Source organism: Perca flavescens, chromosome 3 (genome assembly GCF_004354835.1).
Source record: "Perca flavescens isolate YP-PL-M2 chromosome 3, PFLA_1.0, whole genome shotgun sequence".
Taxonomy (NCBI): domain Eukaryota; kingdom Metazoa; phylum Chordata; class Actinopteri; order Perciformes; family Percidae; genus Perca; species Perca flavescens.
Window position 1 is genome coordinate 255,515 of NC_041333.1, and position 18,382 is coordinate 273,896.

At 39.9% G+C, this 18,382-nt stretch overlaps 1 protein-coding gene across 1 annotated transcript in view; it reads right to left on the reverse strand.

The window, feature by feature from the left end:
* Positions 1-17,861, reverse strand: part of pitpnm3 (PITPNM family member 3) — a 140,962-nt gene extending 123,101 nt beyond the window's left edge. The window contains exon 1 of the mRNA XM_028574362.1: positions 17,760-17,861. Within this exon, the coding sequence (XP_028430163.1) occupies positions 17,760-17,784 (25 nt within the window). The 5' untranslated portion in view covers positions 17,785-17,861. The remainder of the gene's footprint in view (positions 1-17,759) is intronic.
* Between the last annotated feature and the right edge of the window lie 521 nt (positions 17,862-18,382).

Genomic DNA, 18,382 nt, shown 5'->3' on the forward strand with positions numbered 1-18,382 from the left:
GATATGAAGGGACTTTTTTTTTATTCGAAGGCAGCTGTTAAAGGCGCTGTGAAGTTATGGATTCAGGTTGGTAACTCTGGGAGATGAGTAAGAAATAGCTTGACTGCAGCTGCTGAAAGATTTATAATTGAACTCATCCATCTTTCCATCTTCTCTATTACATATATTTGCCTCCACTACTCTGACAAAAAGCATACTAAGAAGATAACATTGGCCCTTAGCCTGCACAACTGCCTCCAGCTGTACAGCAAATGAGTTAAAGGGATACTTCACAGATTTAAGTTTTTTTCAATTGCTTAAGCACAATTTTGGGGTCTTTTTCACACTACACACAATTAGCACAACCACACACCCAATTAGCAGAACACCTCAGACCCTTTACAAAATGAAACACTCTTGCAAAAACTATACACTAATTTATAAAAAACATATTTTGTTACCATATGAAACACACACGTTTCATTTGACTTAATTCAGTTTGAACCAGATACACACTGCTGTTGCTAACCTAAAACACTTTTAGCAATTATACTTCTCAGTGATTAGAGGACTGTAAATGAAGTACACAGAGAAAGTGCAAATTTACAATAGTTCACCAAACACTACACAAGACCAATGCTGCAGACTGAGGAAAATATAATTTATTTCTCTCCATATACCCAAATCAGTCAACATGTCGACATGGAGAATCACTAGTTTTCATGCTACTACAGTAGTGTGCATAACACGGTTAGCTCAGCAAACAACAGACAAACATAAAATACGGTATCCAGTACAGGTTACAATCACAAAAAAACCAACAACAAACAAAAAAATGATCTGCAAAAGTACAGAAAATACTAGACATTATCTCTTCCCCTAGCTAGATCTGGCCAGAGAATTTCATCAACATCACAGGCGATATATATCCTCATTGGCAAGACAACCGTCTTGAATGTCGAATCCATCCTTGCACAGCTGGGGCGTCAACTTGGTTACAGGGGTCCTCCATGGCCTCAATGAGGGGTACCTGAGCCTGGGGCCTCAATGAGGGGTACCTGAGCCTGGGGCCTCAATGAGGGGTACCTGAGCCTGGGGCCTCAATGAGGGGTACCTGAGCCTGGGGCCTCAATGAGGGGTACCTGAGCCTGGGGCCTCCATGAGGGGTACCTGAGCCTGGGGCCTCAATGAGGGCTACCTGAGCCTGGGGCCTGAATGAGGGGTACCTGAGCCTGGGGCCTGAATGAGGGGTACCTGAGCCTGGGGCCCAATGAATGAGCCTGGGGGGCTACCTGAGCCTGGGGCCTGAATGAGGGGTACCTGAGCCTGGGGCCTCAATGAGGGGTACCTGAGCCTGGGGCCTCCAGCCTGGGGCCTCAATGAGGGCTACCTGAGCCTGGGGCCTGGGGCCTGGGGCCAATGAGGGGCTACCTGAGCCTGGGGCCTGAATGAGGGGTACCTGAGCCTGGGGCCTCAATGAGGGGTACCTGAGCCTGGGGCCTCAATGAACCTGAGCCTGGGGCCTGAATGAGCCTGGGGCCTCAATGAGGGCTACCTGAGCCTGGGGCCTGAATGAGGGGTACCTGAGCCTGGGGCCTGAATGAGGGGTACCTGAGCCTGGGGCCTAAATGAGGGGAACCTGAGCCTGGGGCCTCAATGAGGGGTACCTGAGCCTGGGGCCGGAGATCGTAAACCCTTGCGTGAATAAGGGCCCCCCTTCCTCCTTGTCGTTCTCGACCCTCAATCCTCAAATGTCACAGGGAGGGGTATCAACAGTGCTGATATGGTGCATCAAATGAGCAGCTGATTACTGTAACTGTAGACAGATTTTCTTTGACCTGTTTCCTTGTCTAAATGTCCTTATGACAGATGCTGCTGTATATCTACTAAGATTTAGCTGACTCTTAGTCCAGTCTCCCTCAGCATCAATCCGTGGTTCACAACATGGTCCACTAGTGTTGCGCGACATTCATTTGATACATTTGGTCCTCTTCTTCTTTGAGCATATTCTCCGGCTTCAGGTCTTCCTCTCCCTCTCCCTCTTCCTCTACCTCCACCTCGGCCTCTACCTCTGGCTGGGCATCTTCCTCTCCCTCCTCTGTGGATTCTCCCTCTCACTCTCAGTCTTCTTCTTCTGACTCCTTCCATTTTGGTTGAAGGCAGGTGAACTTACCTGCTGCGTTTTATATAGTGCTAAAACCTGATTGGTGTGTCTATAATTAACCAATCATGTGTTTGCATACCTGGTGGCTGTGTTTAACCAATTGGTTCACGGGTGTGTTCATTTGAAAGCCTTTGCTTTGAAATTGTAAGGAAATGACATCATGATACATTTCTGTGTCAAATGCATACAAGTGTGTTTAGTGTTTTGCAAATCACTGTGTGTGTGATTTTTTGCAAAAAAGTGTGAAGCTGACAATGTGCTTACAGTTGTGCAAATCTAGGCTAGTGTTTTGCTCCTTGTTCACATGTTCACGGTTTTGAATTGTATGTTTTGGTCACCTCAATTCCTACAGTTTTATTTGCTTAGATTACATGCTGAGACAGGAATATAAGGTAGTTACCTTGAATGTTAATGGGTTACTAAGTCCAACACAGAACAAAGAAAATTGGGGAAAATGGGATTTAGAGTATATTTCTCTTCATACAATAATGGCCGTAGACGGGGAGTAGCAACATTAATTTCAAATAAGGTTCATTTTCAGTTGCTTTCTGAAATTACTGATAAAGAAGGGCGATATATTGTTATAAAAGGGACTATTGACCAAAATGAAGTTACATTAGTCAATGTGTATAGACCACCTGGAGAAAACAAATTATTTCTCAAAAAAGTATTTAATATTATAGCAGTGGAGGCATCTGGGACATTGATTTGCGGGGGAGATTGGAACTTGCAACTTCAACCTAAACTAGACAAATGAGAAATATTATGCAAGAATTAGGTTTAATGGATGTGTGGAGAGATTTAAATCCTTTAGAAAAACAGTTTACATTTTTTTTTCCTCCACCCATAGGTCCCACTCTAGAATTGATTATTTTTTTATGTTTGGCTCAGAAAGACATAAAGTGAAAGACTGCGAAATAGGGACAAGGGACATCTCAGATCATTCGGGAGTGTACCTAACAGTGCTCATGGACAGTAGACCTAAAAAGACATTCTGGCGGCTCAATGCAAACCATTTAAATGATCGGGCATGTAAAGAATATGTTCAGAAAGAACTCTCCGAATATTTAACACATAATGATAATGGAGAGGTGTCACCCTGTACCCTATGGGATGCCGCTAAGGCGGTTATGAGAGGCAAACTTATAATGTGGGCATCACAGAAAAAAAAGGAAAAACTAATATTTAAAATATTTGAACATACAACTTAAAGAGTTAGAGACTAAACAAGGAGAAGCGACCCAACTATTTTGAAAAAGATAAAAGAGGTGAAATCAGAGCTTAATAAGATTTACGATGAACAAGAACAAGTAAAACTGAAATTTATAAGGCAGAGATTTTATGAAAATGGTCCAAAAGCAAAAAAGCTTTTGGCTTGGAGAATAAAGAAACAGCAGGCAGAGAGAAACATATCTAAAATTAGAGATCCCAAATCCAAAAAGGTATGTCATATACTGGAAGAAATACAACAAGCTTTTAAAAAAGTATTATAAGGAATTATACACTCAAAAAAATTATATCCAGACTGGAAAAGATTTTTGTACACATTAGATTTACCATCAATTGGATCAACACAAAACAAAGTATTAACTCAAAACATAACTACAGAGGAAATAAACAAGGCTATATCAAAACTTAAAACAAATAAAGTACCAGGAATGGATGGTTTTTGGATGGTGCAGAGTGGTATAAAACATTTAGGGAACAATTGATGCCAATGATTCATAGATGTTTTAACTACACCTTACAGGAAGGTGATGCCCCTAGATCCTGAAAGGAGGCCGTAATATATGTAATTCCAAAGGAAGGAAAAGACCGGATGGAATGTAGCTTGTATAGACCTATTTCAGTTCTAAATATTGATTACAGACTTTATGCATCCATAATAGCTTAACGATTAGAACACATTCTCCCAGATTTAATAGATACGGACCAAACAGGTTTTGTAAAACAAAGACAGACACATGATAATATATGGCGAACCTTACACATAATTGATAATATACGTCAGAATAAAATAAGTGCCCTCATAATTAGTTTAGATGCAGAAAAGGCATTCGATTCAGTGAGTTGGGAATTCTTATATTTAGTTTTGCAACGGTTTGGGTTTAGAAATTACTCTATTAAAATTGTTAAATCCTTATATTCAATCCCTACTGCAAGAATTAAAATTAATGGTGAGGTCTATGATTATTTTACTTTAGAAAGGGGATGCCGACAAGGGTGTCCATTAAGCCCTGCCCTGTTTGCTTTGTTTATTGAGCCATTGGCACAACTAATCAGAGATGACATAGAAATAAGAGGAGTGATAGTAAAGGATATAGAACACAAGATATGTTTATATGCTGATGATGTGTTGTTATTTCTCACATCCCCTGAACTCCAACCCAAAGTGATGCATTCCCTTGAAAAATTTGGATCACACTCAGGATACAAACTAAATATACATAAAACCCAAACTCTCTTGTGTAATTATAATCCGAGTAATAAAATACATAATGAATATACATTCAAATGGAATACATTGACTATTAAATATCTTGGAGTTCAAATTCTGGCTGATCAACTATTTATAAATTGAATTACTGCCCTATTACAGAAAGCATAAAAACAGACTTGAATAGATGGGTTCTCCTGCCTTTAGATCTATATAATCGAATAGAGATTATAAAGATGAATATTTTGCCACGATTACTTTTTCTTTTTCAAGCCTTACCAGTGGAAATACCAAAAAAGCAATTTGATGAATGGAAAAAAATTATATCACGCTTCATTTGGAAAAGTGGGCGGCCTAGAGTGAGATTTAATACTTTACAACTCCCTAGAGAACAGGGTGGGAGAGGTCTGCCATCGTTAGATGATTATTATAAAGCAGCACAGCTAAGACATTTGTTTGCTGGTGTAATGATGAATACTGTGCAAGGTGGAAAGAATTTGAACAGTCACAACTTGAATTACCCCTTCAAGTGTTATTGGGAGATAGACATTTTCAGCAGACACAATTACATAATTTGAACTGCTGGACAAAGATTCCCTTGGAAGTATGGTATAAAGAACTAAAAAAAAAAAAAATATAAAATCCTAAAATTGAAAGACAGGGAAGAATATTAAGATGGGTGGAGCATGACTTACAATTTAAACCAGCAAAACTGGATCCGAGATTTAAACAATGGAGTTCACAAGGTATAACATCTTTCTGCTTAATCTCTTCTGAGAATGGAATAGAGAGCTTCCAACAACTTTCCCAGAAATACTACTTAGATAAACAAGATATTTTCAGATATCTTCAAGTTAGACATTACTTCAACAAGAAAATAAAGGATGTGGAAGAAGCTGGTTCCACAATAGTGCAAATATTTATAGATGCATATAAAAAGAAGTTGAATAAGAAAGTAGTATCAAGAATTTATTCCTGTTTAATGTCAACAAAAAATTACTCGACAACTTATGTGAAACAAAAATGGGAAAAGGAAGCCAATATAAGTATAACAGAAGAAGAATGGCTAGCTATGTGTAAAACACAGATGAGTATAACAAGTTCAGATTCATGGAGGGAATTTGTCTGGAAAAATACAGTAAGGTTTTTCATAACCCCCAAAGTAAAGTATCTACAAACTGGGAATCCAAAAACTGGTGAATGCTGGAGAAAATGCGGAAATGGACTGGCTGACCATTTTCACATCTTTTGGGATTGTAACATAATTCATACCTATTGGAAGGATCTGAATAGAGAGATGAATACAATAATGGGGTTGAATCTGGAATGTGACTTTAAAACGATGTACTTGGGCACCATCCCTTTAGATATGACAAAGGAGGACATTTATCTTTCTAATATACTACTAGCAGCCAGTGAGAAGGTCATTACAAGGAAATGGGTCAAAGAAGATCCCCCATTGATATACGAATGGCAAGAGATTGTTAACGGATGTGTATAATATGGAATCTCTGACTTTTTCATTAAGAAAACAAACTAAAAGTACTGCTTCATACTGGCAGAAATGGTTGAAAAGAGATGAAAACCATTTTTGACTTCTAATGAATGGACAGTGTTGGATATGTAACCCTTAACAAAACTGTACTGTAGAATTTGATTGAATCATGTGATCATGAATGTAATATATAAGTTTATCCCTGGTGACCAATGTATGTCCATGTATGTGTGTATGTGCTCGGAATATACATTTTGTTTATACAGGTGTACACAAAAGTATGCAAGGATGGAGATATGCACATGCATTATAAATGTTTGCTGATGTTGTTTTATCTGTTTCGAAAAAAGTTAAAAAAATAAAGTATAAAAAAAGAAGTGTGGTAATTCCTGAAACTGAATGAATTATAATTCCTCTGGAGTGGATTTATTAAAGTATAACTACCTAAAAATTGTACTGATGCACAGAAGTGTGTAAAAAAAGGGATAGTCAACAATAACTGCATCTTTGAAGAACCCCCATCTCTCCACACAAATCTGATGTTTTTTGTCTGTTCAGAGGAAGCTTCAGTAGACGTTTAAGACACGTGCTTCATGTATGTCATAATTTATTCACCAAATCTGTTTTCGTTGCACTTTGTCGCATTTTGATTTAATCAATACACTAACTTTTCCACCATAAAAACTGTTTTGCAATATCCTTTCAAAATTCTGACATTTCCACTGAAAATGCACATAAAAATAGGTGGATGGAAATGCACTGACAAATGAAGTCACGACAATAGTGGAGCAACATCAGAAAACAGTCAGAGAGAGAGAGAGAGAGAGAGAGAGAGAGAGAGAGAGGGAGAGAGACAGAGAGAGAGACAAAATGACAAAATGAAAAAGCTTAAACTCCAAAAGGCCTGTGGTGCTGACTCCATTTTAAATGAAATGATCAAATACACAGATAATAAATTCAAATAGGTCATCCTAAAAGCTTTCAATATCATCCTAAATTCAGGTATTTTCCCAGCTGTTTGGAACCAAAGACTGATAACCCCAATCCACAAAAATGGAGACAAGTTTGACCCAAATAACTACAGAGGAATCTGTGTGACCAGTAACCTGGCAAAACTATTCTGCAGCATTATAAATGGAAGAATCTTACAATTCATTAGTGAACACAATATCCTGAGCAAAAGTCAAATTGGATTTCTCCCAAAATATCAAACTTCAGACCACATCTTTACTCTCCACACCCTCATTGACAAACAATTAAACCAGAACAAAGGAAAAATCTTTTCATGATTTGTAGACTTTAAAAAAAGCATTTGATTCAATTTGGCATGATGGTCTTTTTCTATAAATTGATTGAAATGGGTATTGGAGGAAAAACATACAATATCATAAAATCTATGTATACAAACACCAAATGTTCAGTTAAAATTGGCCACCAACAAACACATTTCTTTCCCCAAGAACGTGGAGTGAAACAGGGATGCTGCCTGTCCCCGACTATTCAACATTTATATAAATTAATTGGCAAAAGATCTGGAACTTTCTACATCCCCTGGTATCACTCTGGGAGATACTGACATCAAATGTTTGTTATATGCTGATGATCTAGTCCTGCTGTCCCCTACAGAAGAAGGCCTACAACAACACCTGGACCTCCTGCACAGTTTCTGTCAGACCTCGGCTCTGACTGTCAACTAAAACGGAACCAAAATACTGATTGTCCAGAAAAGATCTGGGAATTACAGTAAACATCAATTATATCTAAATACAGTTCAATTAGAACATGTGAAAAACTACACATATTTAGGTCTCAATATTAGTTCATCAGGTAGTTTTCAAATGGGTGTGAATGAGCTGAGAGACAAATCAAGAAGAGCATTTTATGCAATTAAAAGAAAAATCAAAACAGACATTCCAATTAATTAAAATTTGGTTAAATATATTTAAATCAGTAATAGAACCCATTGCTCTATATTGCAGTGAAATATGGGGCCCGCTCAGTAGACATTTAAAATTGACTGACTGGGACAATCGCCCAGTTGAGAAATTCCATGTAGAATTTTGTAGAAACCTTCTACACCTACCAAGACTCATCCCAAATAACGCCTGCCGAGGAGAACTAGGCCAATACCCCCTCCAAATATATAAAAATATCCCCTCCAAATTACAAGTGAAAAAAGATCCATCAAATTCTACAACTACCTGAAAACAAGCGACCCCCATTGTTTCCACTACAAAACAAAATGGATTGTTACCCAGCCCTAAACCGAGAGTACACAGTAGCTGAATACTTGAGCACCATACGTGACCACAGACTCAGAAAAACTCTGAGCAGGTCCAGGCTGAGGGGACACAGTCTGGGACCAGGACCACAGACTCAGAAAGACTCTGAGCAGGTCCAGGCTGAGGAGACACAGTCTGGGACCAGGACCACAGACTCAGAAAGACTCTGAGCAGGTCCAGGCTGAGGAGACACAGTCTGGCTGTGGAAACAGAGACAGGTGGAGACAGAGCAACACTTCCTGCTTCAATGTAGCACATACACTGACATCAGAACTTAGTTCCATACAAAAATGTAATGTAAATTCCCAGATTTTAATACACTCTCCGACCAGACAAAAATGCAACATCTACTTGGAGAAAATAGTGTGAGCGCTGTAGAAGCAGCGAGATATGTGAGTGATGTCACAGACAAGCAGCACAACAACACCTAATATCTGGAGTTCATATCCCCTCAGTTTATTCTGCCTTCTCATTTACTCCTCTACTTCAGTTTACTCTGCCTTCTCATTTACTCCTCTACCTCAGTTTACTCTACCTTCTCATTTACTCCTCTACCTCAGTTTACTCTGCCTTCTCATTTACTCCTCTACCTCAGTTTACTCTGCCTTCTCATTCAGTCCTCTACTTCATGGGTTTTTTTGTTTTCTTTTGTCTTTCTTTTCTTTCTAACATTTGACACTAGCGATTTTACTGTATATTTATATACTGTTGTTGCTTTCCTGTTTTTATTTTTAAATGTATATATTTTAGTTTACTCAATGAATTGTATGTATGTATTTCTTCTCACATTATTATCCTTGATGCTTTGGCAATATTGTTATTTCGGATATTCATGCCAATGCCAAAGCAATTTGAATTTAATTGTGTGTGAGAGATAGAGAGAGAGAGAGAGAGAGAGAGAGAGAGAGAGAGAGAGAGAGAGAGAGAGAGAGAGCATATTTTGTTGTTCACAGTAGTTTGGAGGACTGGTTAGTATTGTGATAATATTAGTATTATGTTATATGTTACATGAGTCTATGCGTCTAATTAATGTTCAAAAGCAAATTCTAATTAAATCTGACAAAATTAGTTCCTGAAGTTTTGTTTTACACGTGTGTAGAAAAAAAAATCAGACCTAATGCAGAAGAATAGATCACAATTTCATTATTCTATAGCAGAGATATTCAACAGGGGGTCCAGGACGCCTAGGGGGTCCCTAAAGTTACTGTAGGGGTTCCACCAATTGTTGTTTTTTCAAAATTTAAAAATGTCTTAACATGAATCCAACATATTATTAGCAAATATAAATCAGCCTATTTGTGAAAAAACAGTGATGATAGTCTTACTGGCCTCTAGGTAAAGTAGCCATCCACACCAATACCAATAGGACCTCATATAGGAGGAATCTGCTTTTGATCAGTTGCTACCATCCTAAAGGAATTTCTTCATGCCGGAGCTTTATCTCTCATTGCCCTCTCTCCTCTTCAACCCAGATGGTCTGTAAGCTACGTAAGCGAGTGCCAACCTCCTCATTTTGTAATTAGCAACATTTCATATCCACAGAACTCTAGGCAACTAACGACATCCAAAAGAGCTATGTGGGATCATATGCGATGTCAACGGCTGCCATCACGCAGGGAGAAAGTGAAGCCTGCCTCTCTGATGATGCAAACCACTGATTGACAAATGGACAGAGTGTGATATCTACCACACAAATTGGAAATCCAATAATGTTTTTCTTCATGGAGAAAGGTGAGGGAATGAGAAATGCCTCTGCTTCTTGTTTTTAACATGCAACATATCCCAGTAAAGTTGAAAATCCCACAGACCAGAATAGATGATACTGTACAGAAAACAGAGAAGGAAAAAAGACTGTGTCTGTTTAAGTCCTGCCACAAAACGTAAACAACAAAAATGTCTGCCTGGTCCCCTGTCAGCTAGAAATAGCTATTTATAGCCTGCCCTCTAACTTAAATAAACCTCATTTCAGCACAAAGTTAAAATCAATTTTTACAGCCAATGAGAGACATCGAGGAGATTGATCTCTCTTCAAAAATGTTGAATTGGTCACAGATTTACCTTCCAGACATTATCCTCCTGGATGCTATTTATCTGCACTGCAGTTATGCAGATCAGAGCTTGCATGGACTGTTAATGGACTGCTACGCTACAAATAGGCGATACTCACTGTTACTAAGCCTGCGCACTCACCCCTCTGACCACATATGGACTGCGTTTATATATCGACCGACCACTACCAAGACTAATCCTGTTAATATTTTATACTACAAATAAAACTAGAGCTGGGCAATATATCCATATTATATCGATATCGTGATATGAGACTAGCGATTGTCTTAGATTTTGAATATCGTAATATGGCATAAGTGTCTTTTCCTGGTTTTAAAGACTACATTACAGTAAAGTGATGTCATTTTCTGAACTTACCAGACTGTAACTGTTCTACTATTTGCCTTTACCCACTTAGTCATTATAGCCACATTACTGATAATTATTCATCAAAAATGTCATTGTGTAAATATTTTGTGAAAGCACCAATAGTCAACACTACAATATCGTTGCGGGAATTGATATCAAGGTATTTGGTCAAAAATATCGTGATATTTGATTTTCTCCATATCACCCAGCCCTAAATAAAACTGAATTGACTTGAATCGTATGTCCAGCCTGAGGATACCCAGACGTCAATAAAACAACAGAGAGCCAAACAACAACAGCAAGACAAAGTTTGGGTGAATAAAAGAATGACGTGTTTCAAACCGCAACCATTACGTTCTGTGGTTTACATATGGGGACAGAAACAGCTTCTGTGGGTCGTATTAGAGGGTAGGAATAAAAATAATTTGGAGGACTTGTTTCTATGAGAGTGTCCAGAGTGAACCAATACAGTAAAGCGGTGGGCCATAAAACCATAACAACTTTTGTAGGCTTAACCTTTGTGCCTGTCGAAAGAAAACCATGGTTAACTGCAACAGCAGTTTTACTGCTAATAGTAGGGCTGTAACGATATGCGATATGAAACCGAAAGCGCCGACACTCAACCTGTGTCGCGCTGAGAAGGCAGAATCGTGACACACCCCTTCCAACAAGTTATCCTTCCCGCCCAGATCACAAGATCACATCGCAAGTTGCGTTTTAAGCTCCTCTTTTTTCTGCTTGTGGAGAGCTACATGACACATGAAACTATATTGATGAGGACCGGCGAGTTAAATTGGCCGTCCGAGAGTATTCCAGGCAGACACACAGCTGACAACCTGCTGGTGGAGGCACAGGACACAGACTGGGACATACACGCCACGGACCACTGTGGACTTGCGTCAGTCCCGCGAGCAGTTTCAGGAAAGTGGCTGCATGTGTCCGACAATGTACAAAGCATCAACAAGCCTACAGCTGTCCACAGACACGGAGTTGTTGCCAAAAATCGCACCTTACTAGCTAATTAATTAACCTGAGGTAAACACTAGCTATCAGTAAATAGAAGGTAGTGGCTAGTGGCTGGTGTGTGCCAGTGTTTATGGGTTTGTGTCGGTACGCCCCCACATTTGGCAACAGGCAAGTGTTAATTTCGGACTCTGCAAAGTGCTGTGAAACAGTAGCCATTTAATTGACTTTGTAAATGTAAGAGAAGTTTGATTGAAGAAGAATTTTCAAAATACTTGAATCATCTCCACAATGGAGTTTAGTTCTGTTGGTTTTTCAACAGTATTTGTATAGAAAACAGAAGTGTTATAGCTTTGGCTATTTATTTATTTTACTTACTGTAGGTATATTGTTAATAATTTGCATAGTTAATATTGTTCTTTGGTGTTCAGTTTATACAGGTTTTTCAAATGTTATTTAATAAAAATATCTTTCTTTTTTCTAACTCCAAGTCTTCCAGAGTCGCAGCCAAAGCTGATTCCAAAGAGCGCTGTTCGCCAGCAGCAGCAGCAGCAGCAGCAGCAGCAGCAGCAGCAGCAGCAGCAGCAGCAGCAGCAGCAGTCATCTTCTTTGTTTCCAAGTAGAAGGGAATTCACACGGAACCGTCGAGAGTTGCTAGACGACCCTGGCTGCAAATTACATTTGCTGCTGCTAGGGTGCGCCTAGATTTCTAGGCTTAGACTTTAAAGCAACACTAGAGAACTTTTCCCACTTTGGTCCCCCTACAGGTTGGAAGCGGAATTGTCCATTACATTACTTAGTCCAGTTCATTCGAACTACAGATCCACTACCCGATCTGGCAAACTTGCATAATGTAATGGACAATTCCGCTTCCAACCTGTAGGGGGACCAAAGCGGGAAAAGTTCTCTAGTGTTGCTTTAAACTTAATGTGTTTGCCAACAGTCTAGAATGAAAGAGTTGTTTGAGTGTGCCTTTTAAAAGCCTATTTAGAGAAACCACTGTTTTCAGCCTTCCACAATGTATTCAGAGACACCAGTGTGACGTCAAGACTTTTGGCCATGACAAACAACAAGTAGACTGTTGCCCGGCTCCAGGTGAGACAGTCCCCTGCCACCGCCTTGTCTTCGACCCCAAACAGCAGCGGACCAGCTGCTGTGTGCATTGTGAATAGCTGCTTCCCGACACAGGCCCAGTGTGCTTCCCCATGACAAACACCTATTCAATTTAAATTAGCACTGTTTTGTATGATCACATATATAACAGGGGTCACGGGCTGAATGCATTAGCACACGCCTCTGTAGAATTCAGAGAACATTGTAGTGCTGCTTGTTGAGCAGGCTGGACGACAGCCCAACACACAGCAAGCTGTTGCAGTATCATACCGTATATAACCCAAACAGATTTGGGAAATCACTCACGGTGTCAAATAAAATGATTTTTTTGCAGAAAATGTGCCAGCATTATATTCCTTATTAAGAAACAACATGACAATTGATTCAATAGTAAAATACTGCCAAATGGTTAGCATTTACTATTCACCTTTACAGAGAAAGAGAAGAGGCAAAAAGAAAAAGAGAGAGACTGTTCATCAGCATCCTTCAGCTCTATTTTTAGCTTGAAGCTGAATCTCAACAACACAGCAGGTTGGCTACCCACTTATTTTATTTGGACAGCAAATGAAAAAACAACCCTTCAGACTGATCCAATTTGGTCAAATATGAGATATCCACAATGATCAGAGGTGCATTACCTCACACCGAGCGCTGGAATGGTTCATGAAGTCTTAGGGAAGACAAACAGTAGGGATCAGTTAGACTCTGGCAAGGGAGGATGACGAAGATGACTTATTGGGTTATTAGAAAAGCAAAAATTCTCAAAGACATTTGGCAGCAGAAGACCTATCTGGCTTCGCGCCACAGCTTATGCAATGGGGTGGAAGTAGCTTCAAGGAGAGAGAAACAACCACATGACTAAAGAGTCAATGGTTTGAATTCCCATACCAGCCAGTTAAATGGTGGGTCCCATTAAAAGATGCACCATCTGATTGTCCTCATCAGCTCCTCAGTGGCCAATGAAAAGTCTGACATGGTCGCAGGTGTGAAATTGATTGAATGAGAAGCAGAGCCCAGCTGGGGCTGAGTATCCGTATTTCCCTATAAAAAGTCAAATTAAACAAAATCATTTTTCCAGAATGGCGGAAATTGAAAGTGTATTCAATAAGAGTCTACAGCCATGCTTGCAGGTCTGTGAGGTTGTACTACAGTAGGCACAGTGGTGCTTTGAGCTAACTGCTACTATCAGCATGCTAACACACATACAATGGTTTAGTTAAGCATGTTTTCATGCAAAACCAATAAACAAAAGTACATACGAGGCGGATAGGTATTCATTTGACAGGTATTTTGTCATAAACCAATTGTCCAGATACTGATGCTAGATGAAACCTTAAAGCTATTTAGGACATGAATGTGTGCACGAAATGTCAAAACCACACATTTTAACCTCATGATGGCGCTAGAGGGATAGCCAGGGCATCACCAAAGTCGATAAGATGCATCATTTGGGAACCAGGAATATTTGCACTTCATACCAATCCATCGAGAAATTTCACAGTATAAATTAAAATATTGACCTAGTGGTAGTGCTAAATTTAGGGGATTGAGAAAGTTATTATAGCTTTATTTTGAGGACTGAAGCTTTTTCCTCATAATTCACATTATTAATTAAAATAGCTTTATTTTGAGGACTGTAAAGCCTATTAGATTTTTCCTGCCACTTTAAATTCACATTCCTAATTCCTTGCTTTTTATTTTACAGTCCCTGCTCAAATTCAGATTTTTTTCAAATATTTAAATATGGAATAATTAAAACTCTCTAATGTTTTAATAGGCAGTGAATCCATCGTTTCTGCAGAAGTTGAGAAACAGCACTGCAAACTGTAAAGCCTATTAGATTGTCCATAAATGCTAGTTGCCATACTTTAATGATGAAATGCTATATATGCAGCACTCATATTATCCTTGCTTTTTATTTTACAGTCCCTATCTTAGATAATAGTGCAGATTTAGCTCTCAAGTGAGTCAAATATTTAAATAAGAATTTAGAAGTGTAGAATCCCCTGCAGGCCTCTTATAATTGAAAATGACAAAGATAAGATCTAGGTACATAAGTGAAAGTCATTAAATTAAAAAGTCTGCCCTGTCAATGTTGGCGGGACTTTGAAGAACAATGTTTCAATGAGAACCGCTCTACTTCACAAGTTATGCTGGGAATAAATATATAATAAAAACAGATACACTGTATGCTTGAGATATGAATATACTACCAGTAAACCCACATATACTGCACATTGCTTCATTTCATTCTGCCACCGGCCTGCTGGAGCATTGCAGGGTTCACATGATTTTATAGAGCTGGGCTGAAATAATGTAAGGCTTCACAAGTTCCATTAGGCCTGGGTGTGGCTAGAGAAATTGAACTCAGGTGTGGACAACCACAGTTATAGTATGTGAACTTTTTTGATGGTTTGAGGCTCAATGCAATATAATTAAGATTAACTGGAGAAGGCATCCGGTTGCAGCTGTTGAGGGAAAAAAAGTTTTTCCATCCATTCAAAGACTCATTTAACCGGCCTGCTGGAGCATTGCAGGGTTCACATGATTTTATAGCCTGGGGGTAGCTCACCATTGGAATTTTAGGGTGAGGCTCAATGCAATATAATTAAGATTAACTGGAGAAGGCATCCATAGCTGTTGAGGGGTTTCCATCCATTCAAAGACTCTAATTCGGGTCGCCTGGGTAGCTCACCTGGTAGAGCACGCGCCCATAGAGGTTTACTCCTTGACGCAACGGCCGCAGGTTTGACTCTGCCCTGCGGCCCTTTGCTGCATGTCATTCCCCCTCTTTCTCCCTTTCATGTCTTCAGCTGTCCTATATAACTAAAGGCCTAAAATGCCCCCAAAAAATTCTAATCTAATTTGTCTTGTTAGATTGTCTACCAAAAATAGCACTACTTGCTCGATTTCTAGAGTGGAACTAAATTTTGGGGACCTCTGAGGCTGCACCTGACATTTTTATATGAACATGCAAACACATTTTATACCAGCTGTGACTGAAACATCTGTTGTTAACTCAGTTTGAAAATGTTGAAAACTTAGCGTTTTATTGGCTTATGCCTCATGTTGAATCTGCTGTGCTGCCAGTCCTCCAGTGTGTAAATCATAACTCAATTTCAATGTTGTTGTTGTTGTTTTAAATAGGATAAAATTAAATTTAAAACAGAATCCGAGATATCAAGTTTTTCATTCTACACATTATTCTTCCTTGTCAAAAACCTGGCACCTACATTACCCACAATGCAATTACACCGCCAACAGTCTCGTCAGAGATTTGCATGTGTTATGCCTAAATGCTAATGCATTTACACAGCTTTTTTTCCCACATATGCAGTAGTTCTCCCCAAAAATTTTTAAAATAATGCAGAAACTGAATATTTGCACTTCATTTTAAGTGTGTCTTTGTTGGAATAATTCACTCAATGAAGGCAGCTGCAATGAAGTTTGGGAACCAGCAGATACCGAAACTACATTCTGTAGAAATGAAAGGAACCTCTGTGGAGATTTATTGGGTTAATGCAACTCCTGATCTCAGCCCCGGCACTTAGTTTGAATCAGCCTCAAAAATGGAAGTATTTTATTCTTATTATTCTTAGAGACTTTGCACTTTGTATGTCCCGGCGCCCTCGTATATAGTACGGTTGTTATATTAAATCAGAGGCAGCAATATTTCAAAGCCCAAACCACACTGAATAAAATCCCCCTCTTTATTGTGACACATTAGTCAGAATGTGTCACAGAAGTAAGAATGATCTGATATCTTATTGATCCCTGCAGGGAAATTCTCTTCCCGCCCTCGCCTCATGGAAAAGGTCAGAGCACAAACATACAGAACAGCAAGCCTGAAGCTGGAAGCGATTCAGTGACTTGCTCAAAGGCTCTTTAGCAGAGCAGAGAAAGGCCAGATGACACAAGGAAATAAACCAAGGACCTTTGGCTGAAGAAAAGCCACCCTGCTACCAATAGCACACTAGAACCTGTGAGTTATTACTGTAAGGCACACAATATTATTCTTACGGGTTTTTAAAGGCTAAAAATCACCATAAAATGATGCTCGTTCATAGAAAGAGGTAATTTTAACAAGAAATAGAATACAACCTCATAAAGCACTGCATTTTGTGTACCTAAAATACCATAATGCAAACAGGCCATTTTTGAGCAGCATACACATTTTTCTAAATTTAAAATGTCATCACTGGCCCACATACCTCATATCCAAGTTAACCATCAAATGAGCTGCATGAAAGCAACTGCCTGCTAGTATTAGCAATGCACTGAACTCCTCTGTATCATTCGTTTTCACTTCTCCTGGTTTAACCTGGTTTACCTTGTCCTGGACATGTATTGTCTGATGCTAGGATTGAATAAAATAGAGTAGGCTACAGTGAGCGATGCCTGTGTCCCGTGTCTACATTTTCCTGACCTGACCATCACCTGAATTTCAGCAGAAGTTTCTTTTTACTAGCACATATTCTCGCATCCTTAATTTAAATAGCTGTTACCAAAAATAGCGTCACACCCATACGGTATTTAGAGAGTCCCAGAGCTGCATACTAACAGCTGGGATAGCAGAAACGGGTCACTATAATCTGAACTCTCTAACATTTCCTCTTTCTTTGTCTATTTGACCCTGCAGCGTCACAGAATCTGACGGGTCACACGTTCGGTTATAACACTGGCGCGGACACAGAGACAGACAGGGCAGACCGAAAGACAGACGAATAAAAGGACAGACAGGCTGGACAGTCCACAAACACCTGCTCCGTTTTTTGGACCGTCGCACATTCCTACAGATTGCCTCCTTCCGTGCAGCACGCGGCTGTGCGCGCCAACGTCCAGCAACAGCACGAGACGCGGCGGGTGTCTACCTGTTAGCACGAGACTATGAATGTAGTGTCCCCTTACCTTTACCTCTCGTCTCCTTTGACATTGTGTCCTCTCCCGTGTGTCTCAGAAAAACGGTCACGTTAGTCTGCGCGGTAACGTTTCCTCCGTCCCTCTCAGGCACGGGGGGCTGCAGCTGCCGTGTCGGTGTCCTCTCGCTGTGGAGAGGGGGCGACAAGAAAAACCCGAAAAGATCTGCAGCTGTGCTCTCATTCACCTGTGTCAAGTCTCTCAGAGCGCCGACCCGCCCATGGCGCAGACATCCTTTCGCTGTTTGTCTGATCTGTGCACCGTCGGCTCACATGTCATGCCCAGCCAGCTCTCTCTTCTCGCTCTGGCGCTAACATCAGCCCGAGTTTCTCCAAACCGGACCCGGGTCTGCAGCTCGACTGCCTCCAGCGGTGCGCGCACGTCCGCGGCTGCAGCTCCTGAAGGGCGTCCGTCCTCCTCCCTGTTTTTTGACTTTGCAAAGAGGAAATAGCCTTTACTAAATGAAGAAAGAAAAATAGCTATTTCTGTGACTTCATGCATCGAAAACACAAAGCAACGCTTTCACGTGAAAACTAACCTACTGCCATTGGCACGACTCATTAAATTAGCCCAACTAGTTGAATCAATTCCATTGTATCTATCAGAATCACATA